The 23,787-nt window shown below is 35.7% G+C and overlaps 1 protein-coding gene across 1 annotated transcript in view; it reads left to right on the forward strand.

Moving 5' to 3' along the window:
* CWC27 (CWC27 spliceosome associated cyclophilin) overlaps positions 1 to 23,787 on the forward strand; it is a 123,217-nt gene that overhangs the window by 5,257 nt on the left and 94,173 nt on the right. Inside the window, exons 5-10 of the mRNA XM_082337513.1 lie at positions 230 to 328; positions 503 to 606; positions 1,675 to 1,744; positions 5,521 to 5,600; positions 8,875 to 8,908; positions 9,946 to 10,121. Of these exons, the coding sequence (XP_082193639.1) occupies positions 230 to 328; positions 503 to 606; positions 1,675 to 1,744; positions 5,521 to 5,600; positions 8,875 to 8,908; positions 9,946 to 10,121 (563 nt within the window). The remainder of the gene's footprint in view (positions 1 to 229; positions 329 to 502; positions 607 to 1,674; positions 1,745 to 5,520; positions 5,601 to 8,874; positions 8,909 to 9,945; positions 10,122 to 23,787) is intronic.

A 23,787-nucleotide genomic window follows, 5' to 3' on the forward strand; every position in this document is an offset into this window, starting at 1 on the left:
GCAGGTTTAGCTACCTGTAGTCCTTCAACTTACACTGTTAAATTAAAAAAAAAAACACAAACCTTTGTACATTGTATTTGCTATCTTTTAGAAGCCTTACATGCTTACAGTATTTCCTGTATCATTTGTATTTTCAAAATTCTTTACATAATAATTGCTTTGCATTTTGCAGAACAACTAACAAAAATTGTAGGCAAGGACTTTCAAACCTTTTTTATAAATTTGGCAGGTAACAGGGGATACGATATATAACATGTTGCGCCTGGCTGAAGTAGAAGTTGACAAGGAAGAGAGACCTCTCAGTCCACACAAAATAAGAAGTAGTGAGGTGAGTATATGCTGGTTTGAAATTTGAAATTTTAAATTCTTTTTTTCATAGCGTTCAGAAAACTGTGTTCTAAAACTTGGCATGTCTTTTTATATATTGTGTTAAAATATTGAATCATTTAATTATAGCAAAATACTTATTAAAGATGTGTCTAAAATATTACTTTTTTAACAGGTTTTGTTTAATCCTTTTGATGACATTGTTCCGAGACCGAATAGAAAACTGAAGAAGGACAAACCAGAAGAAGAAACTAAAAAGTCCAAAGTAAAAGGCACAAAGTAAATATATGCAACATAAGTGGTCGTTAATTTTCTTTCACCTTTAATTTGCAGCTTGTTAATTTTCTATTCCTGCTTTTGAAACACAAGGCTTTACCAAAATGCAAAGAGGAATGTTCTCTAATCTTAGCAAAACCTACTTCCCTGTTTCTGAAGAGATTGTGCAAATCTGGTTTCTCTGACTGAAGTGGTTACTATGCATCAGCTGAGCTGCATGAGTTTCATGTGTGCTGATAGTTTGTTGTAAAAGAGAGGTGAAGGGTAGCTTAAGCCTTTCCTGTGGGCAAGAATGTGACTTTTGTGACTGAGATGACAAGTTAATATGTACCAGTAACTAGGTCATAGCTCAGTTGTTTGAGGTTTTTGAACTTATTTTATCAGCTACCATTTCTCTCCCACTAAAATACTTAGCAAAAGGCAGGCATTTTGATATTGGAAACTTCGGTTTCTGTGAATTAGATTTGGTAGTTATAAACATGCAATGAAAAGTAATAGGAGATCTAAAGTGTGTGTATGCTGTCAGTTCTGTTGGACAGAAATAAACACATCCACAGCAACTGACTGGTTCCAACATAGTGTAAACTATTGATTTTGGGAAAAAAATTAAGGATCATTATTTCTTTTAATTACATTCTGTGAATGTGTGTGCATTTGATGCTTTTCGGAGCTGTCATGTCTTGAAAATTTTGTTTGGTACTTGAATGTTGCTCTGTTGGGGAAAAAAAAATTGAAAAAATGCAACTGCTCTGTTTTCAGAACTGTCAGCATTTAAAAGTCTGTGAAAGTTAGTCAAGCCTGAATTTCTTAAATTCCGTCTTACTATTTTCTAGGTGATGCTTAGCTATCCTGACTGTTTTGTCTCAGGAATATAATAGAGTATGCTTCTCTAAATATTCACTTTTTTTTGCAAAACAACATGTTGTAGTTGTTTGAAATTGGTACATTTAGCAGGACAAAAAGTTGTTAAAAAAATTGCATACAATATGAAAGGAATATTGTTAAAGTTTATCAAATGTTAATAAGACAGTATTTAAAGTTTTACTAGAAAATTTATTTTCTCTCTCAAAGAAATTTTAATCTGCTTTCCTTTGGGGAAGAAGCTGAAGAAGAAGAGGAGGAGGTCAATAGAGTTAGTCAGGTACTGTACCAAACCATCCCTATTTTTCTTTTCAACTTAAAACTATCTTTTCTGCATGTTTGTGAAAAGCTTTAAAGTTCTTGATCTTGTTCTTATGTTTGAGTTTTGAACAATAATACTAGAATTACTTCAGTTTTTATCATTCTACTATTTTAACATGTTGAAAAAACAGAGGTGTTTAACTTTTGTAACTTTGAAGGTGCCTCCAGTTACTGCGTGATATTTTTACATTTCCATAAACATAAAGTTTCATACTTCATAGCATAGATCTATGTCTGCTGTTTAAAATTTATGGAGTTGATAGGTACTTTATTCTTCTTCACTTCTGTAATTATACAAGTGTGATTTGATGGTAAAATACTTGAGGTTTGAAATAGTTCAACTTGTTCATTGCCAGTGCATTCTTAGCTCCATTTTCTTAAGTATATCCATTCTGTGTGCAAAATGAGGTGGGGTTATTGTGGGGAAAATAGTGCATTATCATAATTAAATATTGCACTATTGTGAATTGTCCATGTTCACACAACTAGGGTTGCATAGCTAGTCTTTGATCTAACTTTTCCTTATCTGACTTTGCCACTTAAATATGGTTAATTTAAAAATTTCTTTAATAAGTTGTCGTTCTTATTTCTACTGCTGACCAAATTATTTCTCTAGAGCCCTAGGCTTTCTTACTTATTTGTACAGGTCAGGTACCTACCTGTTTCAGTTAGTCCTCAGACTAGATGGTGCTGAGCCCTGTACCACAAGTGAAAAAATGATCCTCAGTCCTCAGGATTTAGTTAAAATACAAAAGGCAACAGTGAATAATGATGGACAATGTTACAGTGAGACGGTATCACTAAGGATGATAGTAGAAGTTTATTACAACGGTAGTTTTAACTATTTTTCTTTCCTGTTTCAACTTACCAGTCAGACTAACTATACTTTTTTACATTCTCTATATATATAAATATGGTACATAACTATACATTTTTTAACATGCTCATCTTCAGTTGAGTTCTTGGTATTTGTCTGTTTTTTAATATTGCATTTAACTCAGTTGCTTTGATTTTTCTTCCCTTTCATGCCAAATATTTGCTTTTCAGTTTAAAATTATGTAAATAGAACACCTCTTTCATGACAAGCGCAGTTTCAGTGTTGTCATGCTGTCTTCAATTCAGTCTTAAAATCTCATCCTTATATTTGTCCTGACTAAATTCTGGACTAGCTGTAGCTGGGAAAATAACCAAATCAACTGTTTATGAGGAATTTCTATTCATTCTTTACAAGAGAATGAAACTTTTTTCCAAACCTCATTGCTTGTTTCTAATAGGTTTAGATCAGTATTTCTATAGGTTTTTAATCTTGATTAAGTTGAAGTATGTGAACTTCAACACCAACTTTCATTCTCTCTTTTCCATATGAAAAATTGGAAGTCAAAGTTAATAATGGGATTCGTTGACATCGACAAATTCAGAATCCTTCTGTGAACTTTTTTTGGTTGCTAGATGCAATAAATCTTGCTTGTTTCGACATAAAAAGGGTATACTTATATAAGGACTGAGGTTAAGAGGGAAGTCTGCAAGTAACTGATGAATCCTCTAACAGATCTGGGAAAAGGGAAAAGGGAAAAAAAAAAAAAGGAACATTTTCTATTAATTTTTAGTGCAGTGAGGCTGAGGCTAAAATTACGTAAAGAGTAAAGGAAAACACTGTGTATCAGGATGAAATTTTTACATTATTTAATGGTTTCATGTTTAGATGTGAAAAATAGGAATTCTTGTCTTAGTCACATCATAGTAACCAAGTAAGTACTGAATTTAAGAATGTCTCCCTACGTCTATTCTCCATTTTCCCCATTATGAACAATTTTCTACTCTGGACTTGTTCAGCTTGCACTACACTTAGTCTAAGTGAGGGAATATATTTTGCCTTTGCTGCAATGCATCACCAGATTCTTGTCCCTGAGACTGTACAAAGAAGGGCAAGAAGGATAACTGGGGATATGGATCATGGTAACTTTAAAATTAAAAAAAGGGAGAGAGGGAGGGAAAGATAACGATTATGCCCTATTTCTTACAATATGAAAGTTGAGACACAAACGGGCAAATAAATATACAAAGAAGAAGTGTTTTTCCCCCTTGGAATTTAAGTTGGAACATTTATGCCGCAGAACATGATTAAAGTCAGAAGTATAAATATTTTCAAAAAGAGATTAAACAAGGGATTAGGGCCATTGGTGTCTTTTAAATGTTACAGGTCAAATTGTGTCTTCTGTATCAGGAGACTCTCTAAACGGTTATATTTGAGAGAGTATGAATCTTAGAAAGAAAATTTATGTATTCCAGGAGGTTATAGAAGGCAAAGATCACAGGATTAGGGAAGTTTGTGTCAAGGAGTGACAAGAGCAGAATGGCTGCATGAGGGAGGGTGAGTGAGGAGGCAAGAGTGATTCCAGCACAGGCAGTGTGCTCACCAACATGGGCACAATCCCACAGGGTCTGGATACAGGAGGCAGAATTGGTTGCTGGTAACAGGGTCCATCAACAGTCCTGGACACGGCAAGCAATGACCAAGACCAAGGTCCCGAGAGTCCAGTCAGGAGCAGAAAGAGATGGGACCAGAGAAAGAGCTGGAGACAGGTCTACAAATGTGGCTCCAACAGGCCCATCCAGAAGATGGGGTTAGACACAGGTACGCATCTGACATAGCTCAGGCAGTGAGTGGATTCTCAGGCCTGAGCTGAAATGGTGCCCATAGGCAGAGGAGCTCCAGGTAAAACTCCTCAAGGCCACTAAGGCTATTAGTGCATTTGGGGACCTGACAGTGGGTGCTCTACTGGTTGTTGATTAGTGTTTAAACTGAAGCTTTCAGTGTCCAAACTGCCCATTTAATTGTTTGTACTTGTTTGGAGCAGTTTCCAAAGGTGATAAGCACTTGTCTTATATTTCATCTAGCTCCTGAACACACACACAACTTGTTGAAGGAAGTAATTTTTCATGTTGCTGCACGTATTAGTCTTTTTTTCCCACATAATAAAAAATTGAAGTTGTGTTTAAATGAGTAAGATTTTGTTATCCACACAACTACTGTCTTCCTGAAGGGATTATAAAATGTGGCTGTAATGAAGACATTCAGGTCACAACACAAACTGTTTCTGAAACAGCGATTTTCAGTCTGATTTCAGTCTGAAAATTAAGTGTACTTTTTGGGTTAGCATGGGGAATGCTTTCTTACTGTAGTCTTTCTGCCTGAAGGTCTTATGTGTTGTTAGATTTATTTGACTGCTTGCTGCAGTAGATGATTCCTGCATGATGGTTGTTAATTGCTGCATGAAAGTTGTTAATTTCTTTTTTTCCCCGTAGGGATCTAATTAGTGTTCTACCAGTTGATAAGCACTGCTTTGTACATGGTTATTCTTCGACTTGTCATATGCCATTATTGGAAAGTCAAGTTCTTGCCTCTTCATTCACTCAAGTATATGTGTGCTAGACCATGTAGTGTTATGATGTGTAATGATTGTGATGATTAAACAATCTCTTTTTTCTGTCTTTCCTTTAAAATTAAGTGCATTGCTATTGCAAAAATACTTTAAAATCCATGGCGTCAGTTTGATGCTCCTGTTTCTGGAACGCCTTCTCTGTTCTTCTGCTCTTAGAGGTGTTTATGCTTACTGATTAGGTAAAGCTAACAAGAAACAAGTTATCTGTTTCTTACCATTATCCTTGTTCACCATCTATTCTCTCAAACACTGACATTTGTAATACTACTTTTCTTTTCTTTTTTTTTAACAGAGCATGAAGGGAAAAAGTAAAAGTAGTCATGATCTACTGAAGGATGATCCACATCTAAGCTCAGTTCCTGCTGTCAAAAGGTTAATATGTGATTTCCAATTTCCAGAACAGATTTACTTTCAGGATGTTAGGCCTGATTAGCATGATATGTACTCACTGTTTGTCTGTTACTCTTTAAGAAATTCAGAATGACAATGCTGGATTGGACCAAATGTTCCTCTGACCCACTGTGCTGTCACCAACATTAGCCATCAGTGGATGCCCAACAGAGAACAAAAGCAGGGCAAGCATAATGTTTACCTGAGTAGTCTCCCAGCCTCCATCTACTTCCAGCTCAGGGGACCGTCAGAGTTTGATGTGGTTCATCTATTTAGTAATCCTTAATAGAGCTCTTGTCAAAATACTTATTCAGTCTTTTTTAATATTGTTTACATTGACACCCTCCTGTCTGCTGCAGGAAGAAGTACCTCCCCTTTTTGTTCTGAACCTGGCTGCTACTGGCATCATTTGATAAATTCTACCTCTTGTACTGGAAGAGACAGTGAGCAGTCAGTCCCTTTATACCTCTCTTTACCACAATCTCTTCTTAGGCCATCTCTTTTTTAGCCAAAACTTATAAGCCTACTCAACTTTTCTTCACACAGAAGTTGTTCTGTACCTTTGGTTATTCTTGTTGCTCTTCTCAATCCTGGTTCTGTTCTAAAATATCTTTTTTTCCCAAATCTAAACAACATATTAAAAATCAGGTGAATCATAATCTATATGCTTGCATAAAGATGGTCTCTGTTTTATTCTTTATTTCTTTTTAATACTTCTTAACTTCTGATGTGCTTTTTAACTGCTGTTGAGTATTTAGCTGAGTCAATTCCATGAAAATATATGAACTCCAAGAATTTGCTTATCATAGAATAGTTTGGGTAGAAAGGGACCTTTAAAGGTCATCTAGTCCAACTCCCCTGCAATGGGCAGGGACATCTACAACTAGATCAGGTTGCTCAGAGCCTTGTCCAACCTGATCTTGAATGTTTCCAGGGATGGGGCATCTACTACCTCTCTGAGCAACCCATTCCAGAGTTTCACTACCCTCATTGTAAAAATTTTCTTCCTTATATCCAGTCTGAATCTACTCTCTTTTAGTTTAAAACCATTACCCTTGTCCTGTCACTACAGGCCCTACTAAATAGTTTGTCTGCATCTTTCTTATAAGCTCCCTTCAGGTATTGAAAGGCCACAATAAGGTCTCCCTGGAGCCTTCTCTTCTCCAGGCTGAACAACCCCAACTCTCTCAGCCTTTCCTCACAGCAGAGGTGCTCCATCCCTCTGATCATTTTTGTGGCCCTCCTCTGGACCCACTCCAACAGGTCCGTGTCCTTCCTGTGCAGAGGACCCCAGAGCTGGACGCAGTACTCCAGGTGGGGTCTCACCAGAGCAGAGCAGAGGGGCAGAATCCCCTCCCTCGACCTGCTGGCCACCCTTCTTGTGATGCAGCCCAGGAGACGGTTGGCTTTCTGGGCTGTGAGTGTACATTGCCAGCTCATGTCCAGCTTTTCATCCTCCAGTACCCCCAAGTCCTTCTCCACAGGGCTCCTCTCAATCCCTTCATCCCCCAGCCTGTACCGGGGATTGCGCCAACCCAGGTGCAGGACCTTGCGCTTGTCCTTGTTGAACCTCCTGAAGTTCACATGGGCCCACTTGTCGAGCTTGTCCAGGTCCTTCTGGATGTCATCCCATCCCTCAGGCATGTCAGCCGCACCTCTCAACTTGGTGTCATCTACAGATTTGCTGAGGATGTACTCAGTCCCGCTGTCTGTGTCGTTGAGGAAGATATTCAACAGTATTGGTCCCAGTACGGACCCCTGAGGGAGACATCGTGATCAGTGATGGTCAGCTGAGATCTCTTTGTTCTGTATGTAGGACTTCTTTTCCTCATGTGCATAGCTTTACTTTTAATTACTTCAAATTTCGCCTGTCGTTTTATTGTCTCATCATTGAGGTCGTTCTGCGATTCTTCAATCTGCTCTTGGCTTTACTATCCTGAGTAACTTAGTATTACAAAAAAACTCAGTGACCTGATTGTTTGCCTGCTTTGCTACTGAGCTCACTGAACAGCTCAAGCCCCAACACAGACTACTGTGTGTATATACTAGTGATCTTCCACCATTGCAAGAAGTAATTGCTTCTAACTTTTGTTTCCTGTCTTTTAATGACCTATTTGCTCATGGACTTTCCCATCACCCCAGCACTACTTAGTTTCCCCAAAAACCTTTGGTTAGAGATTCTGTTTGAGTCCAAACGTATCAGGGGGATCATCACAAGCCGTGTAGCCCCTTCAAAACATTCCCAGAGGTTGGTAAGGCAGTTCCCTTTATAGCCATGTCACAAATCCCAGGTAGGTCATTCTACCTCTTACTATGGCTTCTACTTGTTCAGGACTGACATCGGAATTACAGACCTGGATGCATTCTAAATATTTTCTTTAATACTTATAAATGTGGTTTTGTTTTTTGGTGTTTTTTTTTTTTTTTTTTTAAAGTATAATCTTCCATTAAGAAATACGTCCACAGAGAGTTTTCTGGATTAATTTTTTAAATGAAACAAATGTCATTGATTCCAACAAATTTGTGATTTCCTTGATGACCTTGATTACTTATTGATGGCTTAGAGTGCACCTCAAAGTCTTGACTTTGGGGACTCTTTTAATATTCCTTGCTTTGTTTCTGTAACATAACTTCTTTTTTAAATTGTGGGATGGAAGGATCTTCAAGAGTCTTTATTATTAGTTTGTGACAATTAACAGTGGATATGTTAGGCTTAGTATATTCAGATAGATTCCTTTTTTAATACACGAAAGTATAGCTGTATAACAAATTAAAATTTTGATGTTAAGCTTAATTAGCAACATAGTGCATGTTGAACATGCCTATATAAAGAAGGCTTTCCAAAATATAGGCTATTGGTAATGAAACGCTAGAAATTGTTTGATAAATGAGATCAAAAACGTCCATCTTAAGTGAGGTTTTTTGTTATTTGTTTGGGTTTTTTTTAACTGTATACATTAATGTTTCATCTGGATAGCTCAAGATATGGTTAGAATGTATCCATTGTATGAAAGTCTGTGGTTTTATCCTGTATTTTTAAACACTTCTAACTAGAAAGGATTATGACAGTCAAATGATAGAAAATACTATTAATTGATACTTTTAAGGTGAAGGTGAGGATGATATAAATAAATAGGTTGACTAAAATTTCAAGTAGCTAACCAAACAAAATTTTTTATTTAAGAACTGTTTTTTTTAAACCATATTTTAAATGTCGTCTGGTACTTCAAAGCAGTTACTCTTTTTCTTGTTTTAGTGAAGCAGCAAGTGAAGAAAGGGATTTGAGTGAGGTAAGTAGCGTTTTTTTTACAAATAAGTTTTTGGTTTTTACTGTGTGTGAATTCTGTGCTGTTCTTCCTCTTACCTGTCAGACACACCCAAGATATATACACTGTGTTTAGAGTGTTCCTCTCCAAGTGCTGACATCCTGGTAGTCTCCTGGATACAGTACAGTCCTCTGGAATACCATTTCTGTCTGTCCTTTCTTTCTGTGTGGTTAAAATTGCAATCACATAGCACCTTATGCTTTTTCTTTAGCTAATTAGCATCACTCCAAAATACATATGAAAAGATGTGCCATGTGTCTTTGAACTGGCATCCTTCCATTAAGATTCATGCAAGTTTCCTTCTTCAAGGAAGTAGTCAAACTTAGATCCTTTGGTCTAGTCAGGTTGCTTCTTCATTACTGAGAGGAATGACTTATTTATTCCTCCAAATGTCTTTGAGCCAAGGTGGTTTATGCCCTTTTGCCTTCCTCTACTAGGCCTGGAAGCATAGTACCTCTATAGCAAGTTGGGATGATTGATTCCACAGCCTCTTTTGATCAATGTGGCATTTGTGAATTCTCTCAGGGAGACTAATGGACAAACTTTTTCCATCCCATCATGACTGTAATGCAGCCCTGTGGGTGGAAGTTCTGAAAAAGTTTTGGTTTTCTTTTAGTGGAAAATGAAGGAAATATTTAATGTATTGCCTTGATCAAATTTTGGATTCATGAGCAATGACCAGACTAATATCACATTGCTATGAGGTCTTCTGCAGACCTGTAAGCATTTACAGTCTAGAATAGACTCTTTTAGTTTTTAAAGCCATACAAAAAAGATGTAATTTGTGTATGAAAAAATATTTAATTATCATATTTCTAATTTTTTATTCCCTCTGAAGCAAATAAGGAGATACCTGTTTGAGAAGTTCGTTTTCAAATGAAGTTTTGGGTTTTTTTTTTTTGTAAGGAATTACCTTTGTAAGAAAAACTTTACATATTCAACATTCTGTAGTAAAAAAAAAAAAACTAAAGGAGAAGTTTTATCATTTTAAATCAATAAAGGAGGAAGAAGAACACGATGAAGATGCTGATAGCGTAGAAGATGAAGCTGCTAGCAATGAGAGATGTCAAATAAAAGAACGCATTGCCAAGAAGTTGAAAATTGATACAAGTGAAAATGCTAAACAGCAACTTCAAGAGGAAGAAACTAAGACAGAAAAGAAAACAACTAGTCGCAGGTAAGTATCATGCTGGTTTGTTTTTTTTTTTTTTCCTTCGGCTTGTTTACAGTTAGATTTTTCTGCTCAATTCCAGTTTTGCAGTTACTACTTTGATAGGTTAGTATTACATTAAAATTATTCCCTCCTGCCCACCTCCAGCTGTGGAAGATGAAATTGCCTATTGCGTTCTCATTTCTTAGTTTCATTTGGCAGTTTGAGCCAAACAGTTAAGTTACATTTTGTTAGCTGAGCACTTACTGATACCTTGTATGCAAGTTTTATTTTATCCTGTGTGTTACAAATGAAGAGTATTTGTGTGTATTTGTCATGCTTTACTTTGTCTTTCTACACAGTTGTAAGATCGAGTTTTGTAGCTGCTTTATCTGTGATAACACATGGTGGTCATCCACCACTGAGACTTTACCGAAAGGAAATGCTTCTTAGTCACCCATTAAAGTCTGATTTAACACAGTAGGCATTCTTACAGTGTACCAGTTTTTCAACACTGCAATTGATACATCAGTTTTTAAATGCTGTCTAGTGCTGTTTTTAGAGAGTTGGAATATGTCTGTGTTTAGTAGTGTAACACTGTATTCAAATTATTAAACTAGCTTTAGACAAATTGTATTCAGCTCTTTACAGACATGAAAGCATGGGTTCCAGTCAGGTAATATAGCTGTGCCAGCCTTTGTGAACATCTGTACTGATTAGCACTCAATTTTCAGTGATTTAATTTGTTTTCTTGTAACTGTGTGTCTTGGCAGTCTTTCTTCCAGAGTTGGTTTGGGAATTTCTGCCTAATAATATTTATATTGCATAAAAACATTTGTCACGTATGCAAGTGATGTGTAGTGATGGCAAGCTTACGAGGAATTACTGTCCAGTATTTCAGTAAACATGGGCTCCAGAACTTCCTGAACATTTAAGTCTTTGCAGTTATAAAATTCAATGTGTAAATTTACTTATTCAGTGAAACTTACTCAGGGGTAGGAGGAGGAAGCATCAAAAAGGTAATTTAGATGTTGTACTCTAACTCTGCACAGTTGTCATAAATAACTGCGTGATGAAATTATTCAGGCTTTGCCTATACTAAATTTTGTGTCTGTAGTGGCTGTCTTAGGTTCTCTCCCACAACAGTTTCCTCTGAACTGAACCATTCCTCCTCTTATCTTTTTTTCATTTTTTCTTTTTTTAATTTTTTTTTAATTTTTTTTTTTCCTGTTTACCCTCACTGCAGATGTGGTTTTATATGTAATGGCCAAGGCATATTGCCAACATGGAAGAATCCAGGACAGTCTTTTTGTAACAGAAGAATACCTGGTAGTCAATATAAATGCTTCACAAGTTCCGTAACCAATAACTGGGAAGTAAAGCCTTTGGGTCAAGACACATGAAGATAAATTTGGTGTAATAATAATGCACTTTGAGATAAAATACATATTGAAACTTTGGTTGGAAAATAGAAAGAATAACTGAAACAAAATCAGTTGTTGTTTTACAGTCATCCGAAATTCACTTATCTGACTTGCACCCCTTGCAGGTTATTCTCGTTTTATATGACTGTATATACCCGCTAAAAATAAAACCAACTACATCTTATTGAAGAAGGGGCTGTTGTCAGTTTTGGTGGGCATTTGATCATTATCTTAATGGTAAAACAAAACTAATCATTAAGAGAAAAGGGAAATCACACCCTGACACTTGCAACTTGATGGATATTGATCTGACTATTTTTACTGAAAGATTTTAAAAAAAAGATTAGTAAGTTTTAAGCATTCCATATGAGGCAGTATTTATAACTCTGTGTGGCCTATATGTTTAGAAGCAGGCCGTGCTTTTAGAGTGGTAGGAACACTTGCGTTATTTTGGATAATCTTTTAATATTGGCATATTAAAATATACCAACTATAGATGTTGGTGTACGTCTGCCTTTTTTGGAGCAGTGAGAACATTGCCAAGGAAATAATTCTTATTAACCACCTTAATAATAGCTCCAGAAAATAAAATATTAATGGATTTAAGCAGGAAATTCAGTGTCCTTTTCTACATCTTCTCCAGTATTGATTTGAATCTGAGAAGCACACCAGGTACAGTACAGAAGCCTTTGTAATTTGAGCAAATATGAGTAGGTTCCAGTCAGTTCTTTTTCAGCCTTAGATGATGTTACTTCCAAAGTTCCTCGTAATTTTGTATTTGCTGAAGAGAAGACCCAATATACTTAATAGCTGGAGATAAATAAGCAAGACATTTGCTTATTGGACATCAAAAATCCAGCACAATAACATAAAAGGATATAGTAAACAAAATCTATAATTCAAATGGGCATTAGTTTTTCCTGTCATATGATTTTACTTTTAGTTAGAGGCAAGGCAACTAACTTTCATGCTTTGACAAACTTATGTAGTCAACAAGATTTGTGTGGTCAGATCTGTAAACTGATGTTAATGCATTTCTTTTGGAACCACACAGAAATCTTATCTCTTTGTAGAACCATGTAGTGTTGCGTACACCAGCATAAAACTGTTTCATGAGCATTGGCTTGATGTTTTTCATTTTTCTTTTCTCTCTGTAAGAGCACCTAAATCACAGTAGATGAAATTTAATGCTGTGTTTTCATGGCTGTGCTAGACATAACAAGGTATTTTTTCAGAGGGCATATACAAGACATCTTCTAAAAACCTATCCCCTGTTTTTCCTTTCTGCCATCTTTTGAAGTTGTGCGGTGTGGCTGCTTTGGAAATTGGTGGCTGTACTGTCTCTGCTGTGGACAGCTGGGCCACAGGAAGTATACTGAGATCAAGGAGGAGAATGGATAACTTGGATCCCAAAATCTGGTTACTAGTCCTACGGTTGAGATCAATGCATAATCCCAGTGGTAAATTACATGAATATTTGTCTTGTGTCAATTAAAATGGTTATATGTCAGTATGTGGGACAAGAATATATGAAGTAGTTTTCTGTCTCAAATCTTGCAGAAACATTGTGCTGAAGCAGTTTCCTGATTGCAGAAAGAAGTCATTCCTGGTTTTCAGTACTCTGCCTTCAGTGATTGATTAATCCTGCACTCTAATAGTTTGTGTTATTACCCATAATATTCCCCAATACAGAATAAATGTAAGCTTCTTGGAGTCAATGAACTGTTCTTGATCATGGAGACTGGACAAATACAGATTAGTGTTAGATAGCCATATTGGATAGTAGAGGTGAGGATTCAGAAATTTAAAAATTCTCCAAGAAAAGCTTTTTCTGAAAAAGTACCTTCAAGTACACGGCAGCCAAATAACATCTTTAGAGTAGCAATAGACATTGGACTCTGTACGTTCTTACTACCTACCTGTCTGTCCAACAACCTGTCCATCTGTTTAACTGTCAGTTGGGTTTTACAGGGATGGCTGTGAGAAACAGATTTGCCTAAGGTATAATAGGAAGTTTGTAGCATGAAGGCAACACAAAGCTAGAGCATACCCGTAGCAATGAGATACTCTATGCCCAAGCTTGCATGACATTTTATCGCATTTTCAGAGGCATTTGTGTAGGCATTACTTAAGCTGCTGGCTCTGCATGTGGATTGCGAATGTGCAATGTTTGTGGTTATTCTGCTCTTTCAGGACAGTAGCAGTAGTATTATAGCCGAATGGGTTATCTTAACTCAGAAGAGGGTTTTATTGGATCCGTTTTTAGCAGTTGGGAGCCATAGCCTTGGGAGACAATGCTTAGTACCACAAGTAACATCAATTTCTAGACTTAATGTTTTCTAAATAATTGGTTGGCATCCTTTGGCATGAAAATCAAAGGTATGGTATTGTTTGTTATAAATAAGGTATTATTAACACTGAGGTCTGATGAGATAAAGGAAGATAAACATTATCAAGTTTCATCGTCTGGAATAGTGACTTCTTTGTAAGTGTACTGGAGATGATTGATAATATTCTCATGGGATTTCACTACCCACTGTAGTCCACGTGTGTGTTGATCAGAGCAGGCAGAGATGTGGGAGATGAACATATCAAACAAAAAGTTGGATCTACCTTACTTAGCTTGAAGGGTAATGTCTACTAACATATCAGAGGGTCAAGAAACATCTGATATCTATCAGAATTGTTCATCTCATCAGATATTTAAATGTGCTAATAGAATAATTGAACTTCTAAAAATATTTTTTCAGAGTACTGTCTTTTAACATGCATGACTTTTTATAAATCTGTATTCATTTTTATCAGTTCTGTTTCTTTTAATACAAATCTATTTGTGAAGTCAGAAGTTTGCACATCTGTTTCAGAGAAACAATATGGAAACAATAGACACCTTCTCAAATTCATGATATTGATATCTGATACCACTTCTAAATGCAATCATACTTGGAGTGCTCAAATGGTGAAGTTAATTTTAGTCATTTCAGTGTGCATTTGAACCTTTTGTGTATGTTCTAAAAAATAATTTGGGACACACTTCAATTTTGTATTGGATAGGAAACCTGGGGAAAAAGAATTTCCCACTTATTCTGGCAAGTTGTTAGAGAAATTCCACAGGTCTGTTGTTTTTTATTAGAAAGCTTAAACCTAAACTTCAAAATATAGAACAGCTGTTTACATGAAGGAATGTATACAGATAGAAGAAGTGGTTGCTGTCATTGCAATAGTAATCAAATTTATCAGCACTAAATCAAGTTTGTAAAATGGCAGTGGCTTGAGGTGATCATTTGAAGGCTTCAGAGTAAACAGTCCTCTTGTAGTTTGGCAATTAAAAATATTGGTTTTACATTTGTTTTCATCCTGTAGGTGGAGCTCGGGTGCTACACATTTCTGGTTACCAGCTTTTAAATTTCGTGCAAGTAGAATACAGTTGACTGTACAATTTCAGTTGTGTCTGTATAATGGATGTGCTATTAAATAGCAATATGAAATAGGTGTCTAGAATAGCTAAACTACTGAGGATGAAAAGCTGACTTTTTGAGTGGTTAGCATCACTTAAGTTTAACTCTGTGTTTATATTTCCTGTTGTATATTTTTCTCCTAATAATCCTATGAATTGCAGTTGAACTAAGTAATCGTGTTTCTTTTGGCTTGTAAGCCATCTCTGACTATCGTAAGGCGATGAATAGTAATAGTAGTAGTTACTATTAACTACTGTTGTAATTAAAAGTAGCTATATTGAAACTCCTTTGCTTTCCTAGTTTTTCTTACATGAATGTTGCTTGTCATGGGTAAAATAAACCATCTCATGAAGCTTTAGACATGTGCTGTGTGTGTATGTAAGAAATTACTTGCTTCAACCTCAAAGCAGAAGTGTGTAACACTTTTTAAGGTGTAATTCCTCTGACTTATTTTTCTCCATTAATTAAAGGACAAGATGACATAACTAGTTTACTTACAGTTATCTGCACTTGGTCAAATGACTTGCATCCCCACTGTCATTTTGTCATCTACGCACAACAGTAATAAAAATATTTAGTAATGCTAGGCGGACATGCTCAAGTTCATGCTAAGTCCATTTCAGACCGTGCAGTAAAAATTGCATATAGTTAAGACATCATAACAATTTCTTAGCATGTGAATGAACATTGATACACTGAGCATGCAAGATTGCATTCCTAAAGTGCTGTCATAGTACTGTGGTGTAGAACAGCAAAAGGAAATTTTATGTGTGATCTCATGGAAGTCTTTTAAAAGACCTTTAAATCAAAGTTTCTTTTTCTCTTTGTAAATGTGCAATTGTTATAAATGAAGAATTGGATATTTTTTGTTCATAAATTAATAATATATGGTAGAATATTTTGCCTAAATGCATTTACTGTGCACTCGTTACCTTGTGCTTAAAATGCAAGCATTATAATAAAAAGAAATAAAAATAATTTTGGAAACTCACGTAATGCTACACTGGAAGAATTCTTGTCATTCTGTTAATTGTTGAAGATCTGTAACTTCTTTGTTATTTATAACAGTTACATTTTTGTGCATCTATAGAATGTCTTCAAGGGGCTGAGACTGATGTCGTACAAGTCTGCTGTCTATAATCTTCATTGCAAGGTGGCTGATGTCATTTCAAGGCTGCTGTCTGTAATCTTTGAAACACTGTGGAAATCCTCTGAGAGGAGGATGTTGCAGATTTTGCACCCATTTTCAAAAAAGGCAATCATCATAGGGATGATCCAGTTAGCCTCACTTTAGTCCTTGGGCAAATCATGGGGTAGGTACTCTTGGAAGCTATTTCTGGGTACATGAAGGAGAAAAAGGTGATTGGAAATAGTTGGCATGGATTTAGCGAAGACAAGATGAGGGGAGAGCAGTGGAACTCATCTGGTTTGAGCATGAGGCTAGAGTAGATGAGTTTCTGAGGTTCCTTTTGACCTCAATGCTTCTGTGATCTGTTTTGTTCTTCTTTTAAACTTTTTTAGATTCCTACCCGCACCCCCAGCTTTCCTCCGACTCTGCTGAGGTCTGGAATAACAAGTCCAGCAGCTCTTTAGTTGTTTTTTTCCCAGTTGTTTTTAAGTTACATGTATATGTATTTAGGTATTTCATTTATGCTTCTACTTATTTAAACTTAACCCAGAGTATCTCATCTTGTGTTCAGGAAGCTACTGTTATACTTTTCTGTGAATGTTTTGTGTTTGTAAGTAGTGGCAATGTGATGTGAATACCATATACTTAGAGCTACTTTTTCACTTTGGAATGTGAAGTTTATCTATTTCTATATAGAACTGTGATACTCTTTCTTCACAATAATTACTATTTCCAATTTATTAACTATATTTTTAATCCTACTATCATTTTCTTAAAGCAGGTATAACTATTGCTGTCAGGCCTTGTCCAAAAATACAGCTTGTCTCCTTGCTTTTCAGTTTAGCACCAGGAAATATAAATCATACTTTAAAAGGACTGGCTTTTAAGTTCTTGAGTACAAACTCTCTTTATACTGACTTTGAACTTCACTATACCTAAAGAACTGTTACTGTTCTCATAGAGCAAGTTCAGGTATTCTGTTAATAGTGTTTTATGCCAAAGGAGACCATTAGATGTATCTCATGCCATAATTTACTGCCGGTTGCCCCTGTATTGAGCTCACTGTTTGGCTACAGCTGAACAGGAAAGGCATTCAAACATAATTTCTAGATACCAAGAGAGTGTAGTTTGGTCCATATTTAGTCAGTGAGTGTAATCTGTTCCAGTATTTAGATACCTTACCCGTAACAGTACCTTATCCAGCTTTACATTTTAATTTGCCTGGGTTCAGCTTGTAGCCAGTGAATTTTTTTTGCTGTACCTTTTTCTGAAGTTCACTGCGGTATGCTGTATTTTCTCTTACTTCAACTACTTAAATTCTAGTTGAGTCCTTTCTGTCTTTTTGATAAGCTGTACCCATTGAGTTCTTTTGGTCTTTCACAATAAGATGTTTTTTCCAGTCCTCAAATCACTTTATGGCTTTTTTTGTTCCTTCTCCAGTTTTTCAACATTCTTTGAAAAGCTTTGATCAGTAATCTCTTAGTAGCCTTACTAGTGCTGTATACAGACAGCAACAACTTTTTTTCTTACTTCCACCTCCCTACTTATTCATACAGTGCCCACAATCAGCCCTTCTTACTGATATTCCACTGAGATTGCTTATGTTGCTAGGGCTTCCCAGGTTATTTTCAGTCATTACTCTCCAAGAACTATTTTCCCATTTTGTACATTTATTCTGTTTTTTACTTCCTAGATTTTGGCAATTAGTTGTCTTTGGCTTTTGTTTTCTTTAGCAAGCGCAGGTTGACCAGCAATCCTGATAGGAGAATTTGCTGCTGTGACAATTTAGGTGATTCACTAGTAGTGGATTTAGTACCAAGTTGCCTGGAGTGAATAGATATATTTCCAGTCAGTGTTTAATGTCTCATTGGCAACTATTTTAAGCAATAACTTTGTAACCTAGTTCTTACTTAATGAAGATGTTCTTTTGGCCTGTGTTGTGTTGCTGATTTTTTTTTTTTTTTAAGAACTTCCTTACTTGAAAGTACTGGGAAGCAGGTTTTCCTGATTTCATATAATAAGAGGGGCTATTTGGGTTGTCTCTAAAATTAGTCAAGTTAGCAACCAGTCAGGAGCTCATGTTGAATTCTACTAAGAAACTCTCTGATAGCGTTATGTCAGAAATGATATGCTGCTCTGAAACCTTTTTGGTTTTGACTAGTATGCTTTTTCTGTGGGAAAGTTTTATTGGATTGTTGTATTTTAGCTTGATTCAAGACGTACTTTTTTGTGTGTATGTAATCCAGTACCAGATTTTTTTTAAAAAGAGACATTACCAATAAAATCGATGTAAAATTCATTTAACTGTTGAGATGAGCACATATAAACTGATTAGTTTTCATTTTTGTGGGTATGTAATGAAACTAATAGCTTTAGCTGCAGCTAAATAAATATTACCAATAAAATCGATGTAAAATTCATACAGACAAACCTATTGCCCTTTTATCATGACCTCTTAACTTTGGATCCAAAAGTCTTTGCTGAAGTCCATAAAGTGCCAGGTTTTAGAATAATGGAAAACATCTGTTAGGTGTTAAAAGAATAAAAGAAGAAAAAAACCCCATAACTGTCAAGTGGAATTAAACAGAGATTAGAATCTATCACTAGATATACTGTATTGCTACAAAAGCTTATTGCATGAGATTGCCTTGACATTTGCAGTCTCTCCTCCTCTTGTATATTTTCGTATTATGGTACCTTCAGATCTTTGTTACTATGTTATTTTGTTACTATGTTACTTTGTTACTATTACATTTTGAATTTATTTTTCTTAGAACTTTTGAATTCTTATATAAGTGTTAAGAATAATGCTTGTGTTTCATCTGACAGTGGAAGCTTAATTGTAAATATTTATATTTTATTCAAAATCATTCATTCTGTACTTCAAAAAAGACATGTTCACTGTGTGATTATTATGCTCCATTTGTATGGGTATTCTTTTAAAACTGGGAGCCATTGATAGTTATAAATGAGCAAACCAGTTTAAGTTGCTTCATTTTTACATCCTTGAAGTGAGCCGTTTTGTGTTCCACCCTAAAATAAGTGTCAAAAGCTATTTTAAACAATTTAATATATTAAATTCAGAAATTCCAATTTTATGCAAAAGTAAATCACACAGTGAAATAGAACAATTACTAAGTGAGTTGTAACATGAAATTAGACTTTTTTCTATCTCTGCTTTGCTAGATAGAGGAGTGTATTCGGAGTACATTGTCTTGATTTGAAAACAAAGTGGGCAAAGATGATTACGTAACACATGACAAAGACATATATCTGTGTAATATGTTGCTATAAAACAGCAGCTATAGAGTTATAACACTTTTCATTTGACTTCATTGTGCTCTGTGTAGCCTGTATTTGAAATAGGATGGTAACTAGAGATCTCTAATCTTTTCTCGGGGCGGGGAGAGAAAGTATTTTATGACCAAAAAACCCCACCTTCCCTTCTGAATACTTCTAATTTGTTCTTCAGTGCTTCCTTGTATTAACATACTCTGTGCTGTGCTTTGCAAAACTGTGTTAAACGTAAAACTTCCACTGAGTAGTCTCTAGCATTCCTCACCCTGCCCTCTTGAGTTCTGATTTTTAGGTGTAGCATAATCAACTTAACATGTTGGAAATTTTGCTGGATACTTAGCTAGAGTTTACCATCAGCATCCTCAGAGCTCCATCTGTTGGAGTACTATATGTTGTATATTAAAATATAGTCTAATATATAACGTATTTTAATGTATAATATCAGAGTGGAAGCTAGATAGAGAGAGGCCACCTCTACATTCTTGACCTTATAGCTCTTGTGGCTTGCAAGAGACTGAGAAGTGTTATGGGAGAATCCTATATACTGAAATTTTTGCAATTAGAGGTCAAAGAAGTTATGTGTTATCTTCTGTAATCTCACCTCCTTTTACGCAGTTTTGTCCCATAATATGCTGACGGAAAGGTCTGAAATTATTGTCTGGAAAACAGAGCCTATAAACTTCCCAAGGAAGTTAATTTGCTCTTCAGAACTGCCCTGCAACTTTTCTCAAGTAGGATGCAGCACCTATTTCATAATCCATAAAATTCTAACTAATATTTCTGGAAAAGTGCAAAAGCTCATATAATGCTGAATTTCAAGGGAGCATGTAAGCAGCAGATCTTTCCTACTGGTCGTGTTTCAATGCAGAGTATCAAAATGTTTCTCTTAAATCCTACCCGTTAGTGGTATTTATTACACTAAAGATACTTAGGACTGTTCTAAGTGTTCTACTGGTTGTTCTTCAGTAGTTAATAGATTTGGGTTTCTGTTTCTGCTCTTTCACTCTTGGCTTGAAATGTCATTTGAAAAGCTCTCTGGAGAAGCAGTACCTCTGTGATGGAAAGTACCTGGCATGTGAAATATGCTGATGTATATACAGAGCAGTATGTCAGTATTTCAGTCTTCCTGTTTTTCTGTATCTTGATTGGCCTGTCCAAGCAGGATTTCATTAGGTTAGTCATTTGCCTTAGATACAGTACATCATGAACACCAGATGAATTAGACAATTTTGTTCATCATATGAATTCTTCAAAAGGTATTAATTCAAGCATGTGAACTTGGCTGCGAAGACCTGGCAAGGACGTAGGAGATATTTCTATATTATGCAGGTAGTACCTACCTAAATATTTTCAGCATACATGAGGACAGTGTTCTTTCAATAGAGGAGCACTTTGCGGGAATCTGAACAAGACTCAGCCCGAATAAAGAGGTAAAGAGTTTTGGAGTATTAGCTGTGAGGGAGGAATTAAGTTATTCCATTAATTATGAATTGGCTTTACAGCATAAGAATACAGAAAGCTGCTGCCACATGTCAAGATCAATACGTTTTCCTGGTTTTACTCCGTAAGTGGAGGTGCTTCTACATACAGTCCTTGCCACACGTATGCCAAACTCAGCTTAAACTCAGAGTTGTGACATGTTTTAAGTGGGGTGCTACCTTTGAAGAATGTAAAGATTATGTCAGAAATTAAGTAGACAAAATAATGGTCTATGAAATATTATTATACAGCATAATACCTAGTTGCGATTGAAAGTGCATTGTAGTCGTTCTGATTTAGGCATGCCTCCTGTGGTTTGCAGGTGGAACTCTCCTGAATCCTAAATACTTTTAAGTCTGTGTTACCTGAGAGAACATGTCTGTTTTGCTTTATTGCCACAGCTATGGTAAGCAGATGTCTGTGAGCTGGAGCTACCTGACAGAAAAGGGAAAACCTTTTTTTCCTCACCTGTGGTGTTGAGAAAAAGCACAGCCACAAATTGGTGGGAATTCATTGTCTAGGTATCAAAAAACAGTGAGAATGGTGTTGGTGTAAGCTAAGTCAGGGTGATTTTCATGAAGAAATCTGAAATAGGAACTTATTTTGATGTATTCTTTTAAATTAGTGCTTAAAAGAATTAATACATTTAAATTCCAGTTTGGTTGAGTGTATAGCTGATTAATATAGTAGCTGTTTTAAGCTTCTGCCTTTTGAAAAGTATAAATGTATAAACTTCCACAACTTTGTAATTTATAAACGGCTTTTTTTAAAAAATCTGTTTGTGTAGGCATCTTTATAAATTAGATCCCCAGAAAAAGAATGTTAGGTATTTTTATGGTGCCTTGCTTGATCTTGACTATGGCTAATGTTAAACTAGAAAGTCACACATGCAAAAATTCACTTTAGATATAGGAGGAAAAAGAAAAAGCCTTAGTGCTTTATATTTCAAGAGTATCTGAAAGAAGGGAAATGGTTTCTGAATCTTTTGTTTTGGTATTGATATCCTAACTTCGTAATGATACCATACACAGACTCGCCCACAAGCCATATAATATCTTAGTCATACCTACCTACATGTCGGATGTTTGTTTTGATAGGCTTCCACATTAATTTGTGTGTGTTTTGTATGCTTTGAGTGATTTATCACAGCATATAAATTCAATATGGATTTGAAACCAAAGTGCTAATTTATAAATTGCCATTTATCCACAGTCATATGGAAATTGCTCACTTCTGCAAATGTTTATATGACTCAATGATTCCAGTGAAACTATTAATGTAAGTAAAAGTTCATAGAAATAAGCCTGAGAACCACTGAAATTCCTTTGGACTGGAATTTGACAATCATTGTATGGTATGAAGGATAAAGGAGAGGAAGGAATATTTTGGCTAAAATGACAGAAACAGCCCATACCCTTGGGACTGAGTAACTTTGGTGGGTTGTGGGTTTTTTGTTTTGGTTTGTTTTTTTTTCATAAGGCTGTCTCAAGAGATTATCGCCTTCCTTTCCTGTCCCCTTGGCCACTTTTTCTTGCCATTTTTTCCTCAATTGGTGTGTTAGAGTTGCTTATGGAGTTCTTGTAAAATAGTTGTTGTAAAATAGATCTCTCTTGTAAAATAGATCCCTTATACAATCCCAGTAAATCATATTTTAAAAAGACAGCTACAAAGCCAGGGCCAGAAGTAAGCTGTCGAAGACAAGAGACTTTTAAGCAAGTCTTAATGCTGTAGAAAGTGTGCATGACCTTCTGCCCACAGCACACTGCATAAAAGATAGACTTAGAGAGAAATGGGGATGACATCTTGCTGGGACTAGAACCTTGAATGATACTCACTTTTGGTTTAATCCTTATAAGTTTTATCAAGTCATTTCGTTACTAGGATTTTTCTCATCTTCTCAAGTAATATAACAGTACTAATGCTTTTAAAGTACACTTAATTGATATTTTCTTTTGCTTTACATACTTCTTTTCCTCAATGCAGGAAGGATCACTCACTTCAATCTGACTAATTTTCTTTAAGGAAGGCAATAATAATATTGATTTAGCTAAGTGTAATGTTTCAAATTTTATCCGTTCTTCTTTAGAACTGTTGATCGGTTAGTTTTTGACTGATGGGGTTCTCTTTTTAATTATCTCAGAAAATGAAAAGAATGATCTTTTCCTTTGGTAAAAATGAATCCTTAAGTAATCCATAAGTTTAAGAAGCTAGTGTGTTCCTTTTAATTTGCATTTTTATATTTTGTTCAAGAAATTCATTATTTCAGGCATGTATAACTGTCATACAGGAAAGAAAGATTACTTCAGAATTAGTTTTAGAAATACTTTGTTTTTCTGAATAAGATCATTTACTTAGTGCTAAGGACTGCATGATTCCTTTATTCTTTTCAAAATAATGTAGATTTTTCTGTATTCTCTACCTTAATAATATTCATTGTAAAGAAAAAATAATCCCAGGCATACTCTTTGTAGAGTTAATGATTGGCAGTAACTTAAAAGCAGACTATACTATATTAAACACAAACCCAGATTGTTTGGGCACAGAACCCAGAATCCCAGCACTGAGATTTTTGTTGGCTAAGCATCAAAGCATGTTAATAGGTATAGTGTTAGCCTGGGACAAAGACGGGATTGTTACTGTGGTATATTTCATCCTGCTGCTACTTGGCAAGAGTCAGTGTGTTTTTAGGTGAAGTTTGTGTGTGCATTTGTCTAGTCACCTGGAAAAAAGGATGCGTAGATGACCCGTGAAAATGCAGTTAGCATGATGGAAGGTGAGAATGTGTAATCCTTATATAGTGAATTGTTAGTGCTATATTGTGGGTAAGATATCATTTCAAAGGGCTGGAGGGTTCTCAGTTGTTTAGCTGCACATGTGATTTATTTGGGGGGGGGGTGGAACATAAC

This window comes from Platalea leucorodia (genome assembly GCF_965183815.1).
Source record: "Platalea leucorodia genome assembly, chromosome: Z".
In the NCBI taxonomy this organism is placed as follows: domain Eukaryota; kingdom Metazoa; phylum Chordata; class Aves; order Pelecaniformes; family Threskiornithidae; genus Platalea; species Platalea leucorodia.